This window comes from Lygodium microphyllum, chromosome 13 (genome assembly GCF_053477565.2).
Source record: "Lygodium microphyllum isolate KBCC chromosome 13, Lygodium_microphyllum_v1.1.10, whole genome shotgun sequence".
Taxonomy (NCBI): Eukaryota; Viridiplantae; Streptophyta; class Polypodiopsida; order Schizaeales; family Lygodiaceae; genus Lygodium; species Lygodium microphyllum.
Window position 1 is genome coordinate 133,224,510 of NC_141147.1, and position 17,858 is coordinate 133,242,367.

Here is a 17,858-nt window from a genome sequence, read left to right on the forward strand (position 1 = left end):
AAGTAGGGCTAAAATTTTAATGACAACCATTGAGGAAGTATATTCCTTGACACAAGAAGCATCTACTGCTAACTCGTGGATATTGGATAGTGGTTCCTTTCATCATATGATCAATAAGAAATGTCTATATAGTCCTACATATGCTCTACAAGATCCCCATCACTATGACAGTTGGCAACAATGCAAAATGCCCTTCTAAGAGCATATATACTATTTATTTAATTACTGCCAAGGGTAAAGTTAAAAATGCTTTGGATTGTTGTATGTCTAGAGATTTAAGGCAAATATATTGTCATGTTTCCCATAATTGAATTTGACCATGAAGTTAGATTCACTAAGATAGGTGAGGAAAATTTCAACAATGCTTGTTATTGGCAAAGGTGAAAAAAGAAACTTGTGTATAAGCTAAGTGCTTTAACAACCACTACTAAAGTGGGCATTGAAAGATTTGGTCACATTAAATTTGTAGTGTTAAAGGAGATGCAAAAGTGAGGTATGGTTGCTCACCTGCCTAACTAAAATGAAGAAACCATTTGAAGCTTATATGATGAAATAACAACAAAGAAATACATTTCTCTAAGAAAGCAAGAACAAAGCAAAAGCTCCTCTATAGGAGATGCATGTTGACTTATGTGATAAGGTGCCTACATAAGCCTTGGGAAAGATGTAGGCTTACTTCTTTCATTATAAGTCTCAATCTTTTCATAAGTGTAAAAAATGGCTATAAAGAGCAAAGAGACTAAGTTTTAGTAGACGACGCCTCGTATACCTCAACAAAATAGTGGTGTTGAATGCCAATATCACACCATTATGGAAATGGCAAGGTGCATGCATAAGGATAAGAAATTCTCTAACTAGTTTCGGGTCCAAGTTGTTGATACTATAGTCTACATTGCCTTTTGGCATTTGACTGTGTATTTGCACATTGGGAGTGGATTATGCGATTGACAATTACAAAGTAGATATAATGTGCATGTAGTATAACAATGGAAAGCTGACCATGTTTCAAGTTGACTCGTTTCCCTGAAACACACACCAAAAGTGCTTTTTGGGATTTGATAATGCATTCGCATATTAGAAGTGGACTTCGCTATGTACAAGTACATCATCACTACATGCGTCTTGCAAAACTTCATTTCGCTTTCCATCTTGGCCAAGTCCATTTGTCACGTGGAAAGTATCATGTTCCAACTTGCACGAAAAGTCTTCAAATGTAACATTCCAAATTCAACAAAGATATAATCATGTCAAAGAGTCATGTTTTGCCGTTAACCATGCATGTCAAAATATACATAATCAAAACAAAAATGCAGCTCTTCTCCTGGTGGCTACAAAAATGCCCTATTGCTTAAAGATTCGGCAACTCTTATTGCAAGTACAGGGAGTGGAAGACACACCCTCAGACTATCCTGTACCTAAAAATCCTGTAAGGAAGAACTCCTATTGCAATTACAAGCTTGGATGGCATGGAACAAAGATGCCTTAATATCACCTCACTGCGTGCCTTCTAAACTGACCCGTAAGCAGAACTCTCGCTCTCTTTTGTTATGATAACTCCTTTGATTGAAAGATTAAGATACATTGGTGGTGAATCTCTCAGATATATCACTGCACATTGTAGTAGGAATCTATTATAGCATCAGCAAGGTAGCTGCACTTTGCAGAAGATAATCCTGCCAATGAAATGCGCCCATCTTTTGTCATGTATACATGCCACTTGTCTGTCATGTTTTCACTCTGCTTGCAGACATATTCGACCATTAGTTATGGTTTAAGCTAAGTCCCGCTGGGAAGGGAACTGAACTAATGTAACAAATGCATTTGCATATAGGACTTGCAAGCATTACCTGGGACTTGGAGAGGCCAGTAAATGAAAACATCCCGATCTGTTTGAGAACAAAAGACCAGTCCTTTTCACTACTGTCCTTGGCAGTAAGTTCATCATACAGCTTTTGCCGTACTTGCTTGATTCTGCCAGCCATCAACTGCATCTCTGCCCTCCATTCATCAAACAATACAGGATCTCCGACAACATTAGCAACAATCCGAGCACCATGAACAGGAGGATTTGAGTACATAGGCCTAGCTAACCGCTTCAATTGGCTCTTAATCCTGTATCAGCCAAAGGGGTAGCTCTGGATCATGAACCAAGTCACCCTAGCAACTCAATTAAAAAACTGATTAGAGATCACAAAACATCAAAACTCCAGCTTACCGAGTGGCAACTTCGGGTGAAGATGTAATGACATTTGTGGCTCCAATCCGCTCAGCATATAATCCAAGGTTCTTACTGTAGGACTGCGAAATAAACAACTCCATCCCACGAGCAGCAAATCGTCTTACGGAACTGGCATCATCATCAAGACTGCCACTGGCAAAGCCCTGATAAAGAGGTACACAGACTGGCATGATTTCCTTTCCATCTTTGAATGCCATAACGTTCAGCCAACACCAGATAATTCTAAATATCTACATAAATTCAGTAAAGTTCAACGGGAAAGAACCTAGACTACTGGCAGGAGATAGCTGACAACAGGAAAGAACTGGACTACTGGAAGGAAAGAGCTGACATCAAAATCAAGGAGAAGTTTTCAAAGGGAAAAATATAGAGTGTATTACCTGATAGGCCACATCAAAGAAAGCAGTGTGACCTTTCTCTTGAATAACATCAGCAATGATCTCCCATTGCTCTGGAGTAGGATCAATTCCTGTGGGATTGTGTGCACAGCCATGTAACAGAATGATTGAACCTGCAGGAGCAGCCTTCAAAGAAACACATTTTACATTTTTTCGCTCTGTTTACAGGTCATCTGAACGCTGAACTGCATAAAACATCTAAAAAACCTTGCGTACCTTAATATCGGATATCATCCCATCAAAATCTAGACCAACTGTCTTTGGATCAAAGTATCTATACTCTGACCATGGAACACCAGCATCATTCAAAATATTCTTGTGGTTTCCTGCAAAAGTTGGAAATTATGACTCCAGCATAAGGGTCAGTGGGATCCATGCAAAACTGTGCACCTACACAGCATAGACTGCTGTTGCCAGTGAAGCGCAGTGAGCAAAAATTTCAAGAGAAGACTGAGCTTATCACCCCAAGTTGGAGAAGAAATAAGCACTTTTGCTCCAGGTAGGTATCGCTGGATGAAGGCCGCTGCAAGCCGAAGAGACCCTGTTCCTGAGAGCGACTGAACTGTGGCCACCTATGGAAGAGTGCAAAACTTTTAGCACAAATGAAATCACAAGAGTTGCTTACATAGAAAGGCAAAAATGGACATTGTGGATTGCAGATTTTACTCTTCCTTCTTTGATCACTGGATTATCAGCTCCAAGAAGTAACTCTGCAGTGGCTTTGTTGAAAGCTGCTAACCCCTCAATCGGAAGATACTACAACAGAAATTAAGGTTGCCAGTCAACCATCAATAGACTTGTGCCCCTAAAACTGACATGGCTATCAATCACCATCTAACTAGCTACAAAATCAACGGACTTGTATGCCTACAGCTTTATTGCAGAGATGAAATTTCAGAAAATTTCATACTTCTTTGTTCTCGCCCTTCTCTAACATAAGCTTTTCAGCCTGCATGAGAAATAATTCGCATTTTGTCAGATTTGATACATTGATGCAGAACTCAAGAAACTTGAAGTCGAAAAAATAGCCCCACCTTCTTCACAACATTCAAAACATAAGGCTGCAGGTCCTCTGTCCTGTAAGCTCCCACCCCTAAATTTAGCTTCAAATCGCTTGTGTCCGCTTTGAATGCCTCAGACACTCCCAAAATCGGATCTGGAGGTGCCATGGGAACAGCATGGAATCGAGATGCTTCTGTTGCAACTGTCATGGTCACCTTGCTCACAGACTACATCGGATCAAATGAAAGCACGGGTTAGAGGAGGAGATCTACCGAGTTCTTCTCAGACCTCAAGTTGAAATTGACAAATCTGTGTTCAGAAGCAGATTTTAGAGGTGCAATCTAAGAAGCATTATTCACTTGTCTAATCGGTTCTTGATATGAAATCCATGGAGCATAACTACTTGTTAGATACTTCGATTAATATCTTCTCAGACCTCAAGTTGAAATCGACAAACTCTGTGCTCAGCAGCAGATTTTGAAGTGCAATTGTTAGATACTTCGATCATTAGAGAAATCATCTCAGTTTGAGGAAAGTCCTAGACAAATTTTGATGTTTGATTTTCAGGATTGTCTTAAGATTTTCATGCATATAAGTGAACACTGTTTGATTTGAGGATCTAAATGGAACACGAGGGAGACGTTCTGTGGCTGACCTTCAATTTCAAGCTGGAATGATCGTTCTGGACAGCAGCTTTTCTAAGGCCACAGAAGTTGCGCGCTGGTGAGCATATCTGAGGCAACAAGGGAAAAGAAGAAAAGCGTGAAAAGGTAAGAGAGGCAAACAGATGAATCGGCAAGATGAAAATGCTGAGAGGAATTACTACCTGAGGCACGGCCTGGGAAGAAGGAAGGGTGGCAGTGAGATTGGAGGCGGAGGAGGTCGTGGAAGCCATGGCATGCGACATGTCGAAGATCTTCGAAGAGTACCGCGGTAGGTGAACGCGAGCGAAGTGTCGCGCGAGGGTTTCCTTTCAGTAAACAGAAGGCCGTCTCTTCGATGAGGGTGACGATTATAACGATGCGAGAGAGAGAAAGGTGGGGGAGAGAGAAAGATCGTAAAAACGATGGACCACCAATTTCCGATTATTATTGATATTATTACTCATTACGATTTATTAGTATTATTATGGCTATTATTATGTGAATATCTCGGCCTTCCTCCCTTTTCCTGCTCTTCACGCAAATCACAAATGGAAACCGCGTCTCAAGGGAAAAAGCACACGTGACCCCCATCACCTCTCACGGCGCAGTTGTTTCCCAATAACATGCCAACACGTGCCCTAACTGAGAGATAGCCAATCACCAGCTTACACGTAGGCGGATTTGGGTCCAAGGCTCAAGCACCCATGCCTAACTTGAAACTTCCCATTTGTTACAAAGTAATGACAATGTTTTTCTTCTTTAGCCTGCAGGCCCCTAAACCCTAAAAAACAGGAAGAGTCTCTCTTGCATTGCCTATTGATATTTTTCACATCATCGACAATATTCATTATTGTGTCAATTCACATAGTAAACACAACAAAAAGGAATGCAGCATAACCCTCATTGAACATAGTTTCCAGCATATTCAATTTAGCATTCAAGCATCTACCTTTTATTTTAGAGATTCTCCATAAGCATGTTAGTTGCCAACTTTGCGTCCTTTACACTTATCTTTTCTTTCTCTAATGGTTGTTTCTTAAACTTTTTGAGGCTTCTTATAATTCTCCTTTCCTCGGGCTTGATTGCATCTCTGTTCTTCACTATCAACATCCATAGATTAGCCTTAATACCTCATCATGGAATACAATTGAGTTCCTTTTTTACCACACATCCCCTAAATACAAAGCTCTTAATAGAGTGGGAGGGAGATTATATGAATATTAAAAATGGTCCTAAGTCCATTTAAACCTTCTGGGATTATTTCAGTAAATTTTGTCTAGCCTCAAGATCTAAGATTAACTATAGTAAAACTAACTAACGTTCCACGGGTCCGCTTCGCTACCTCGAAGCGGCAAGCGAGAACGCATGACAACTTCACTCAACAATCCATTTCTCATCTTTCTCTCTCCTCTTTTTCCTCTATGTTTCTGTTTTTTTTTCTTTACTTTGTGTCTCTCTCTCCCCCCCCTAAATTCCCTATGTCTAATTTTCTCTCTCTCTCTCTCTCTCTCTCTCTCTCTCTCTCTCTCTCTCTCTCTGTGCTGCCTTCTATTTTAGTTTATTTTTTCTCCTCTCTTGGTTCTCTCTCCCCCCCTTTTTTCTCTCTTCTCTCTTCTCTCTTTTCCTTCTCTCTTCCTCTCCTCTTTTTTCCTTTTTCTTCTTCTTCTCTCTCCTTTTCTTCTCTCTATCTCTCCTCTCTTTTTCTTCTCTCTCTCCTCTATTTTTAATTCTCTATATTTTTAAATTTTATCTTTCCTCTCTATAATTCTCTCCACATGTTCCACCCCCCCTCTCTCTCTCTCTCTCTCTCTCTCTCTCTCTCTCTCTCTCTCTCTCTCTCTCAAATTGTGTGAAAAACTATGCTCGAAAAACTTTGAATTAAAAAAGCTTTCAAAAATATTTAATTAAAAAACGTTTAAATTAAAAAGTTTAGTCTAAGTGAGAGAGAGAGAGAGAAACTTTTGATTTAAAAAGAAGTTATTAAAAAGGGAGGGAAAAAGAAAGAGAGAGATTATAAGTGAGAGAGAGGGGAGGGGGTTTTAATTAAAAAAAGGGAGGTGAGAGAGGGGGAAGAGGCTTTTAATGAAAAAAGGGAGAGGGAAGAGAAAATGAGAGATTACATGTGAGAAAGAGGGGAGGGGAGGGGTTTTGATTGAAAAAATGAGGTTTGAAAAAGGGGATAGGTTTGGGGCTTTCCGAACCTATAACAAAAATAATATAGTAGTAAGATGTAGAAACTCTAATCAAAGACCCTCAAGTGCTTTTAAACAATGGTTGTAATCTTCTAAGAGAAGGTTAAGTTTTCAAAATTCTAGGCGCTCCTATGAGATTTATTTTTAAGATGGGACTAGCCAATGACCAAGTTGAAAAGCAAGCTTAACTTCTAGAATAGTTTTTAGAAAGGTTTTTGTCTTTAGCATCATTGTTCTTGTTGGGGGTAAAGGCGTCTCCGCCTAGCCGCCCGTGTATTACTACACTGTTAGTCACCGCCACTGCACACTACAGATGGCGGGCGCCCGTCTCACTGTCACTTTATTCTTTATTCTTTTAGTGACAGTTTGAATAAAGGAAGTCCCGGTCACACATTGTGACTGTTGGAGTTCCCATTTCTTGTCTCTCTCTTTCTTGGTCTTGTTCTCCCGCCATAGCTCTCGAGTGCAAGTTTCGATCCTTCTCACCTTTCAACTGGTATCAAAGCATGACTTCCTGACTCTTGAGCTTGGCTCGTGGCATTCTCAGCTTCCCATCGACTCCCCACTTGCATTGGGTCTCCTTCCTGGCAGCCATAGCTCATTCTCTTGAGCTCCCGTCACTCCTCGACTTCCCGAGCTTCTTCCCAGCCTATTGAGGCACCATCAGGCATTGACATTGAGGTATTGCTTCATTATTTTAGAGATTTATCTCAGTCCACAGGTCTAGGTACACAGGGTTTTCACAGGTTGTGGGTAGCCATAGCTCACACCTCTTGGAGCTTCCTTCACCTGGATATTGCTTCCAGCCTATCAAGGCTTGCTGAGGCTTGGTGTAGGCCTTCTTTGGCCCCTATTTGTGCCTCATTTAGGCCCCATTGTTGACACGTGGGATAGTAGACCCCCCCAGCCATCTCACCTTTTTTTTTGTGCCTGTTTCAAAATCTGGCCCAAAAATCACTCTTTTTGTCATATCTCGGGCATTCGAAACCCGATTCAGGCAAGGTAAGAGTCTAAGTTGGGGTTTTGACACACTTCGAACGTGATAGTGATGTCGGATTTGCCAAATTCTGATGATAGAATATTCTACAACAGATTTCAGGTCTGAGACAGCATGTATTTGTATGCCTATGGCTTATGTGATTCTTTTATTGAAGTCTATTGATACAGGATCACTAATGGATGTTATGCCTCTTATGTGAGACACATTTGGAGTTGATTTAGCTTAGCCATTATCTATTTTGAATAATCCTGGATCTGTCCAAAACATGGCAGCCACCTGTTACTTCAATTTTATGCTTACAGGTCTTGGCATTTGATGCCCGATTATGCCTGGTTGGTGCCTATACATACGGGAATGTATGCCTATGGTTTGCCTATGGATTTGAGCTTGGATTGAGCACTAATTTGCTCAGTTTATAGAGGTTATATGCTGCTAGAAACTTCAGGGCTGAAGCTATTTATGCTACAATTGGGTTATGCCTATTGGTCACGGGGTGCTCTCGGCTACTCGGTATGATGTCATGATGTATTTGGACTATGCCACATGTCTTGTTTATGCTCCGGAATGCTTTTGAGCTGAGATTAGAGCTCGATTTGGGTTTGACTGTCACTTCTTTGCAGCTAGTGTTTCATCTATGACATGGTTTATGCCTAGGCTACCCAGTACGTGTTATGATGTCTTGGTGAATGCTTTATGCTTTGGTTGTGGATAGCAATTGTTTGAGCTCGTCTCGACATTCATTTGAGTATTCCCTTGAGCAGTTGGACATTGACTTGGATTTTTCCGTTACAACTTGGCTTTTTCCATTACGACCTTAGATGCTATTGTTGATGCATTGTCTTGGTTACCTGTCTTTGGTACTCTGACTTGGTTTGATTGAGCTATTAAGCTCGTTTATTTGCCTTTTGTGCTAGTGGGAGCATCTTGTATGCTTGACCGACATTGAGCAGGAGGTTTATGCTATTTTGAGCATTTTGCAGATACTTGAGACTTTGGGATCTCTTACACTAAAATGTTGCATGGTTCATGCATTGATATCTTGGAGTTGCTTTTGACTTGAGCTTGGGCTTTGCACTCTTGTGAGCGTATACTGGTGTCAGGTCTTGCCAATATTATGTATACTTTGCCCTACTGTCCAGGAGGTATGCCTACTCATCACTGACGGATGCTTTGGTGACATGTTTGGGTGTTTGCTCAGGGTCTTGATGACTATTTGGTACTGATTTATGCCCATTTATGGCTGGTCATGTCTTGGTTGTCATTTATTGACTTGGTGCAATGATTTGGTCAGCAATTGACTCTTACAGTACCCTGATGTCATTTATTATAGCAAGCATATAACTCTGGATTGACATGGATTTTTCATACTGAAATATTCTGAAATGATGTACTTTCACTAGTACTTGGTGGGCAGCAGCTTTGGTTACACTTCTCTTGCCATTTTCTCTCGATTTTAGTGATTTTTTGGTCATTTTCTACAATAAACAGCAAGCAGTTTTGAATTGTCTACAGTCTTCTAGCCTGCATTATGGCGAGTTTGTCCACTGATCATGCTATTTTCAACATCATTAAGCTTGATGATACGAATTACTCTTATTGGAAGAGCCATATTTGACAGGTGTTGGTGTAGAAATTGCAGATCAAACCATTGAGGTTGAGCAGGCATTCGCCTGCAACTATGCCAAATGAGGAATGGCTTGAGCTTGATGAGTTATGCAAGTCCACTATTGTATTATCTCTCGCAGAACAGGTTCATTACAATGTATTTGAGGAAGAACAGAGTGCATGGCAGTTGTGGGATAAAATCAAGAATCTCTATGACAAGAAAAGTCCAGCGAGTCAGATGTATTGGCTGAAGCAGCTTATGGATCTGCGCATGAAGGAGAATGTGACCATGTCTGCTCACTTGAGCCATTTCCATTTTATACTCAAGAACTTGACTTCACAGGACATCACTTTTGCAGAGGATGTCACTCCTCTTTTCTTGCTTGGTACTCTTAATGAGTCATGGGATGTATTTCGCACTGCATTATGTGCCTTTGCTGCTACCTTGAAATTATCTGATATTGAGAGTACTCCTCTGTAGGAAGACATTAACCACAAGAATTTGGATGCCTCTCGTGTGTCGCATGCTATGATAGTTAGAGGCAGGAATGATGGATATGGAAAGCATGGCAGTGACAGTGGCCGTGGATGGGATTCTCAGAAATCTCAGTCCAAGTCTTGTGGAAAGTCACGCAGCAAATCCCGTGGCAGGAATGCAGATATTACTTGTCACCATTGTAGGAAAAAGGGCCATATTAGGCCACAATGCCACGAAGTGCGCAATGAAAGGGGCAAAGATAAGGGGAAAGACAAAGTGCAAGATAAGTCTTCTGATCGTAGCATAGTGCCTGCAAAGTCTAGTGTTAAAAATGAAGAGATCAATGTTATGCAGCCTGAGGATGTTGATGATAATGATTATATCCTTGCAGCTTCTTCTAGTGCTTCGCAGATGACAGAGATACACTCTATGTATGCACAGTGTTGGCTCTTGGACTTAGGTGCGTCCTTTCATGTGACACCTTACCGAGAGTGGTTTCATTCATACCGTACTGTTTCGAGTTTTGTGCACTTGGGTGATGAGAGCTCTCTTGATATTGTGGGCATTGGTGATGTTAGACTGCAGTTTCCTTCTAGCAGTAGTTTTGTTATGCAAGATGCACGTCATGTACCTACTTTGACACGCAGTCTCATGTCAGCTGGACAACTTGATGATGCAGGTTATCATGTATCTTTTAGAGACTCTGCATGGAAGATCACTCGTGGCAGACTTGTGATTGCGAGAGGTGCCAAGGCTAGTAGCCTCTATTCCTTGATTATATCCGCTTCTTCCCTTGATAATGTTTTGTTTATGGATTTTATCCCACATGTATCTCTTTGGCATGCCTATTTGGGCCATATGTCTTTGAAGGAAATGAAAATGCTTTCTGGTTTGTAGTACTTACCGCCCCTTGATTATGCATGTTTTGATTCATGTGAGCATTGTATTTATGGCAGGCAGACTAGGTCTACGCATAAGAAGTTTGGTAGGCCACGCATGAGTGAGTCCTTGGCATTGGTACATTCAGATATCTGTGGGCCCATGCCTTGTCAGTCTATGGGTGGTGCCAAGTATTTTGTTACTTTCATAGATGATTTTTCACAAAAAGTTTGGGCTTATCCCATTAAGCTGAAATCCGATGTCTTGCCTGTGTTTCAGAGATGGCTTGCATTGGTTGAGAACCAGTCTGGGTATAGGCTAAAATACCTAAGGACAGATAATGGGGGTGAGTATGTCTCACGTGCTTTTGAGCAATTATGTGATGAGAGCGGTATTAAGTGTCAGTTGACGGCCCCCTACACCCCACCTGAATGGTTTGGATGAGCGGATGAATAGAACCATCTAGGAGCATGTACATAGTATGCTTAGCCACGCAGGCCTACCACTGAGCTTTTGGGCTGAGGCAATTAGTATAGCTGTGCATGTTATAAACAGATCACCTTCTAGTGGTTTGGATTTCCAAGTTGCAGAGGAGGTATGGACTGGAAAACCTCCCTCTTATGTGCATCTCTGTGTCTTTGGATGTGAGGCATTTTGCCATGTGCCTAGGGACAAGAGAAGTAAGTTGGATCCTAAGAGTGTCAAATGCATTTTCCTTGGTTATGGGGATGCCGGCGAGATGGGTTACCATCTTTGGGATCCGCAGGCGCAGAAAGTCATCCGCAGTCTTCCATGAAGACAAGATGCATCGACAGCCTGAGAAAGTTGTTGAGATCCACGGGGTCATATTTTAGGAGGAGCCGAGAGCTCCCGCACACAGCCAATTGGACGGCCTATAGCTGTACAGATACTCATGGTCAGGGTGTTGGACAGGCAGCTGGGTAGGCAACAGAGCCTACCATGAGACGGTGTGCTAGAGACAGACGTCCACCTGATAGATTTCAGCCGTCGATGCATTATGTCTTGGTTACAGATGTAGGTGAGCCTTTCACTTATGATGAGGCTATGCGTAGGGGTGACAGTCACTCTTGGGAGAGGGCTATGTAGTCTGAGATAGACTCCTTGCATAAGAATGACACGGGATTTGGTTTCCTTGCCTATGAGCAAGAAGGCTTTGCCATGCAAGTGGGCGTGCAAGCTGAAAAGTACCCCTAGACACCCCAAGCCGGCATACAAGGCTAGACTGGTAACAAAGGGTTTTAAGCAAGAGCATGGTGTGGACTTTGATGGGGTCTTTTCTCCTGTGGTTAAGATGACCACCTTGCGCTTAGTCTTGGCTTTGGTTGCTCAGTTTGACTTCGATTTATACCAGATGGATGTGAAGACGGATTTCTTACATGGGGACTTGCATGATGAGATTTATATGGAGCAGCCTAAGGGCTTTGCAAAACCTGGCAGGGAGAGCACCTAGTGTGCAAATTGAAGAAAAGTCTTTATGGCTTGAAGTAGAAACCTAGGGAGTGGTATCATAAGTTTGATGCCTTTATGCAGTCACAGGGCTACATCAGGAGTGCTATGGATCTGTGTCTTTACACGAAGAAAGCCCGTGATGGTTCTTTATTGATTTTGGTATTCTATGTGGATGATATGCTGATAGCAGGGAAAGCTCATGATGAGCTAGATGCTCTTAAGGCTCAGCTCAAGAAGAGCTTTGAGATGAAAGATCTGGGACAGTCCGCTCACATACTTGGTATGTGCATTAGACACAACAGGCATCAAGGACTCCTCTACTTGTCACAGAGGGAGTATATTCATAAAGTCCTTGAGCGCATTCGCATGCAGGACGTAAAGCCTATTGATTGTCCATTGCCTTCTTATGTGAAGGTATCACAGGCTGATTGTCCGCAGATAGATGAGCAAAGGGCCGAGATGGCCAAGATTCCCTATGCATCCGCAGTGGGCAGTCTTATGTATGCTATGATCACCACTCATCCAGATATTGCCTTTGCAGTTGGTGTTGTGGCACGGTATATGGCTACACGTGGCAAGAAGCATTGGGATGCCGTGAAGGGTATCATGAGATACCTAAAGGCCACTGCAGATATGTGCATATGCTATGGCAGCCAGGATACATGAGTCGTGGGGTTGGATGTCCAAGGTGTAGAAATGCATGGCCCCCTACACTTGAGAGGCCGAGTATGTTGCAGCCCACTAAGGCTTGCAAGGAGGCCATTTGGTTGGGTCGTTTGGTTGTTGACCTTGGTATTGATGTTATCCCTAAACTGCATTCGGATTCTATGAGTGCTATTTAGTTAGTCAAGAATCCGGTCTTCCATGTGAAGATGGAACACATTGAGGTGAGGTATCACTTCATACGTGGGGTCATTGAGGACAAGTGTGTTGACCTTGTCAAGATCTCGACTGACCAGAATCCTACAGATCTGCTCATGAAAAGAATCTTACAGATCGCTTTGCCTTCCTTAGGAGGTTGATGGGCATGGGATAAGATGACATCTTTCCTCATCCTGTTGTACATGTGTACATGTTGTACCGTCTTTCTTTTTTCTTTTCACTCCTCACTAGGCCAGATTCGTCTTTAAGTGGGAGGTTGTTGGGGGTAAAGGCGAATCCGCCTAGCCGCCTGTGTATTACTACACTGACAATCACTGCCACTGCACACTACAGGTGGCGGACATCTGTCACCGTCACTTTATTCGTTATTCTTTTAGTGATAGTTTGAATAAAGGAAGGCCCGGTCACACATTGTGACTGTTGGAGTTCCCATTTCTTGTCTCTCTCTTTCTTGCTCTTGCTCTCCCACCATAGCTCTCGAGTGCAAGCTTCGATCCTTCTTACCTTTTAGTTCTTAAGCACACTATTTTCCCTCCTATCATTTACTTTCTTGCCGATTGGAATTGTCCTCAATCAAGCCTCCATGAGTTAGAGACACTTTGTAGGAACCTCTCTTTTTTCCCCAATTTTTTTTTGGAACACATGCATCCTGCCCAAAGTGGAAGGTGGTTTGGGGCTCTTTGATCTTAGAAATTTAGCCAATAGATGGATGCCGAATGGGTGGTTACATGGTGGGAGCATCAATTGTCGATGGAAATTGTAGTGTTTGGAATCAAAGTTGAAGGTGGTTTGGGGCTCTTTGATCTTAGAAATTTAGTCGATAGGATGGATGCCAAATTGGTGGTTACATGGTGGGAGCATCAATTGTCGATGTGGAAATTGTAGTGTTTGGAATCAAACCTCATCTTTATAACAAAAGACACAAACAAAAGGAAGCTTGTCAATACTTTGGCAAAATTATCAATGATGGACTATTTAGAAGATTTGAGGAAGCAACTAAACCAATGCAAACAATGATGATGATGCTACATGTAAAAGCCTATGGTGATGGCAATGACACCATTTGTAGAGTATATGTTTGAACCTTGCTACTTTGAGCTAGCTTGTGACTTTAATATTATTATACACTTGGACTCATGGTCTTGTGCCATAACATTTTTTTCTAAGGGCCAGTTCTCCCATTGTTGAGTATTACATTTGAATGAGCACCTGGTGTTGCTTCTTCATGTTGACATGGTCCTATTTTTGGGCTAGTGCATGACATGAGGAAGGGCTCTATAACATTTGATCTAACATGCATAAACAAATGTAAACATAAGACTTCATGCCATCAATAGGGCATCCATAAAGCTATTCAAAATCTATGAAGAGAGAAAAGATGGACCAAAGATGCTAGATATACTCAATGTCCCATCCCCATAAGGCACAATGCTAGGAGTTATAAGATGTTAGATCTACTCAATGTCCTATCCTCATAAGGCACCACCAATTATCCATGATACTCAAAGTTATAAGGCCCCCATTATGGGGAGAAGCCATGTGTAAGCCCAAATATTGGTTAGATCCTAGCTTGCATGTCACATAAGATATATGTGACTGAATGGCAAAAAGGTGACCTTTGTGGGTCTAGCCTTTGGGTTAGGTAGAGTAGTTAAGTCGATAGCAACTTGAGGCACACATCATCAAGTTTTAGGGTATGGGAGTTATCAAGAACCCATATTTTGGGGTTTGGGAGCTATGGAATTGAGCTCTATTTAGGGGGAAGTGACCTCTAACTAGGGGGCCTTAGTGGGGCCACTAGCTTCCTTAGGAGGGGTTTAGGGGAAATGACCTTAGCCTGATGGTAAATGGAATATTCATTGGCCAACTAGCAAAGGCCCATAACATAGTAGGCTTCTCAAGCTAACCTAACCACCTCCATAGACTATAAAAGGAAGCCCCCCTCAAAACTATGATTATCTATCTTTCTATTAACTCCATTAGGCAACAAGTGACGAGAAGGAAAGCAAGGACAATGCACTAAAATTGTTTATAATAGTGCAAGTTTTGGTCATGCCAAGGAGATCAATGCAATTCGAGTGTCGTGCACACTATCTTGCAAGTTGTAATAATCTTTGTGGAGTCAAGTCCCACTTAGCTTTAACATCTACTTGTTCAAGTGTGTACCAACTTCTGAGTGAGTGTTTTTCTACTTGTGTTCTATGGCCTAAAGCTCTTGTGTGTGCCATTAAGAGAGGAAGTGAGAGAGGGAGAGAGTGAGGGAGAGAGGGTTGCAAGGGGAGTGTGAGGGGGGATAGATCATGAAGCACTTGACAATCCTCCACCTTCTTTTACCTTAGCATGCTTGAATCGATTGCCATAAGAGCTAGTGGTGGATTGTGCATTCAATTTGAGAGCTTGTAGGAGAAGGCAATGCCACTTAAATCATAAGACCACCTTGGCTTGCTAAGACTACAATGATGAGTGAGCTCCATGTGTGTCTACTTTAAACTTAGTCCCATTGGTTGCTTTTGCTACATGTGAGAGTAGCCATTGCATGAGAGAGATGAGAGACTAGGTGAGAGTTGGTTTGCCTTTGATGGTTGAACTTCTAAAACAATAGAAGCTCCACATGTGTCCTGGCTATTGAGTCTGGGTACATTTTGGTTCTAGTGCCAAGATAACAAAATCAATCATCCGAGGCATTCACCTCTCTACATATGGTGAGGACAAGATTAAGGGACTTTTGATTTTTAATTACATGATACCTGTTTTCGAAACATGCATGGTTAGATTAGGAAAGGAGAGAGAGTGTGGTGTTGATATTTCTCTTTGTCACAATAGATTGTAGTAGGTTATTGTAGAATTTAGTAGTAGTCTCAAGTAGGAATAGAATAGGTTAGGAGTAGGTGCACCCCAAATGCATATTGTAGAACTCCAAGGGGAAAGACTTGGAGTGGTTGAGAAATGAACATGATAAGGGAGTCTCTTCTAGATAGAACTAAGAGATAGCACTTGAGTGTGAATCCAAGTGTACCCATGCGAGGGTAGGAAGCATTCGAAAGTGGGAGACCTAAAGGGAATCCAAGTGTAACCATTTGAGGGTAGGAAGCATTCGAAAAGTGGGAAACCTAAAGGGAAAAGAGTTCAAAATCAAAAAGGAAAAAATAAGTGCATAAGAAAACAAGTGACATGGGAAATCTCTCTCTGAGAGGGTTAGATGCCAGGGGTTGACATATATATATATATATATATATATATATATATATATATATATATATATATATATATATATATATATATATATATATATATATATATATATATATAAGAGAGAGAGAGAGAGAGAGAGAGAGAGAGAGAGAGAGAGAGTATGTGTCAAGGAGAGATGGCCTGAGTTAGGGTAGAAGAACGAATGACAGTGAGCCTTGAAAAAGGAGGCTCAAGTGCCCACCAATAGCTGTAGTTGAATTGGATGAGAGGGAGAAGAGCATGAGAGGTGTATTTGAGTGCAAATCCGAGTATGCGATTTGATGCTAGCATAGAGTAAGAAGGGTAATCTCCAAGGGTGAAGCATTCTAAGAACAGGAGAGAGAGAGAGAGAGAGAGAGAGAGAGAGAGAGAGAGAGAGAGAGAGAGAGAGAGAGAGAGAGAGAGAGAGAGAGAGAGAGAGAGAGAGAGAGAGAGATTAAAACAAGGCATATGAGGCTTACCTATGAGCCATGCCTAATTAGGTTGGATCACTATGTGACACCTCCACAAAGCATAATAGCATATGGCCTCTTCTTTTCCTTATGATGAGATCACATTAGTGTATGGTGTGAGAGGAGGCAAAGGCATTGGGGAGTAGAAGCAGTCTAAGTAAGAGAGTGTGTGTCAAAGGAGAAAGGGAGAGTTGCATCTAGCACAACTATTCATAGCTCCCAAGGTCACTTGAGTGTGAAGCCAATCCAAAATTCACTTGGAAGAGCCATTCAAGGCATGACACACTAATTTGTGTGTGTGTCAAGGCAACATGGACTTGAGTCCCTTAAGTTAACACCCATATGAGTCATTAATTCAACAACTCACACTCGATTTGAGCCCAAACAACATTGTTCAAGAGACCATTCAAGTGGGGCGCACCCCCCTCAAGTGGAATACCATTTGAGTGAGAGAGAATCATTTGAGTCAACACACCCTTCAAGTACAAAGCATACCTGCTATCTGAGTACTAGATAGCCACTTGAGTGAATACATCATCTAAGTGTAAAAGCAAACACACCATTCAAGCAAGAATGCAATTGGAGTGTGAGAGGCCATCCGAGTCAAATGTGAAAGGGTCTAAGAAAAAACACATTGTAACAAGAGTAATACCAATCAAGAGTGGATACAACACTATCACAATAGGTTGACAAAACTATATTAGCCACATTATTCGAGGAGAACCATGACATAATAGCAGCAAAGCCTTAGGAGAAACATGAAAAACCCGGATCCTAGCAGTGACCAATTTTGCTCATCTAGGCATGAGCCCCCATCTATTCTTAAGCCTAGGGAAACTCCTAGAACCTTGCATGAGATATCAACTAAGCAAGCCGTCATCGAACATAGAAGTGTCATAGAGTGCTTGATCGAGTTGGATGCTAAACTCAAATTATTTGCATGTGCTTACGTCCTTGCGGACATGGGCACATTCCCTAGGGAGCAGCTTGAGGAATATTGGTCATACTGGCTATCTTGGGAAGAGCAAGAATATCTTAATGAGCACTATGACAAGCTCCTACATGAATGCATGCAGCTCATCTCTAACGAGGAATCCGACAAACTACGCTTAATTATGGCATTCAATGAAGCACTTTGTCAACCAAATCTCTTAGAGATAGAGCAACTAAAGCGACAATCAAAGAGCCAATTTGAAAAATGTTAGTTTGAAAACCGCGCTACAATGGCCAAACTTGGAGCCCAGATTATGACATAGTCTTAGAGGAGAGACTGGCCCAATGGTGATCTCAAAGAGACCTAACCTATGTGGCACCAACTTCCTTTCGAGTATTGACTACCATTCGGGATTTAGACTTAGCTAGAACTAGCCAAGATAACTCTTTGAT

The 17,858-nt window shown here is 41.8% G+C and overlaps 1 protein-coding gene across 1 annotated transcript; it reads right to left on the reverse strand.

Annotated features, from left to right (window-relative positions):
• Positions 1-1,204: 1,204 nt before the first annotated feature.
• ASP5 (aspartate aminotransferase 5) lies at positions 1,205-4,649 on the reverse strand. Its single transcript, XM_087691785.1, has 11 exons — positions 4,466-4,649; positions 4,295-4,372; positions 3,672-3,866; positions 3,548-3,586; positions 3,304-3,393; positions 3,101-3,209; positions 2,854-2,963; positions 2,620-2,763; positions 2,216-2,382; positions 1,848-2,112; positions 1,205-1,737 (listed from the first exon to the last, which is right to left on the reverse strand). The coding sequence occupies exons 1-11, from the start codon at positions 4,544-4,546 to the stop codon at positions 1,606-1,608; spliced, it is 1,410 nt and encodes a 469-aa protein (XP_087547911.1). The 5' UTR covers positions 4,547-4,649; the 3' UTR covers positions 1,205-1,605.
• Between the last annotated feature and the right edge of the window lie 13,209 nt (positions 4,650-17,858).

Coding starts and splice junctions, on each gene's coding strand:
- ASP5 (XM_087691785.1), bottom strand. CDS start 4,546: ATGTCGCATGCCATGGCTTCCACGACCTCCTCCGCCTCCAATCTCACT. Junction 3,587..3,671: donor TTTTGAATGTTGTGAAGAAG/GTGGGGCTATTT, acceptor TTTCTCATGCAG/GCTGAAAAGCTTATGTTAGA. Junction 2,383..2,619: donor TCTTTGATGTGGCCTATCAG/GTAATACACTCT, acceptor CCTCTTTATCAG/GGCTTTGCCAGTGGCAGTCT.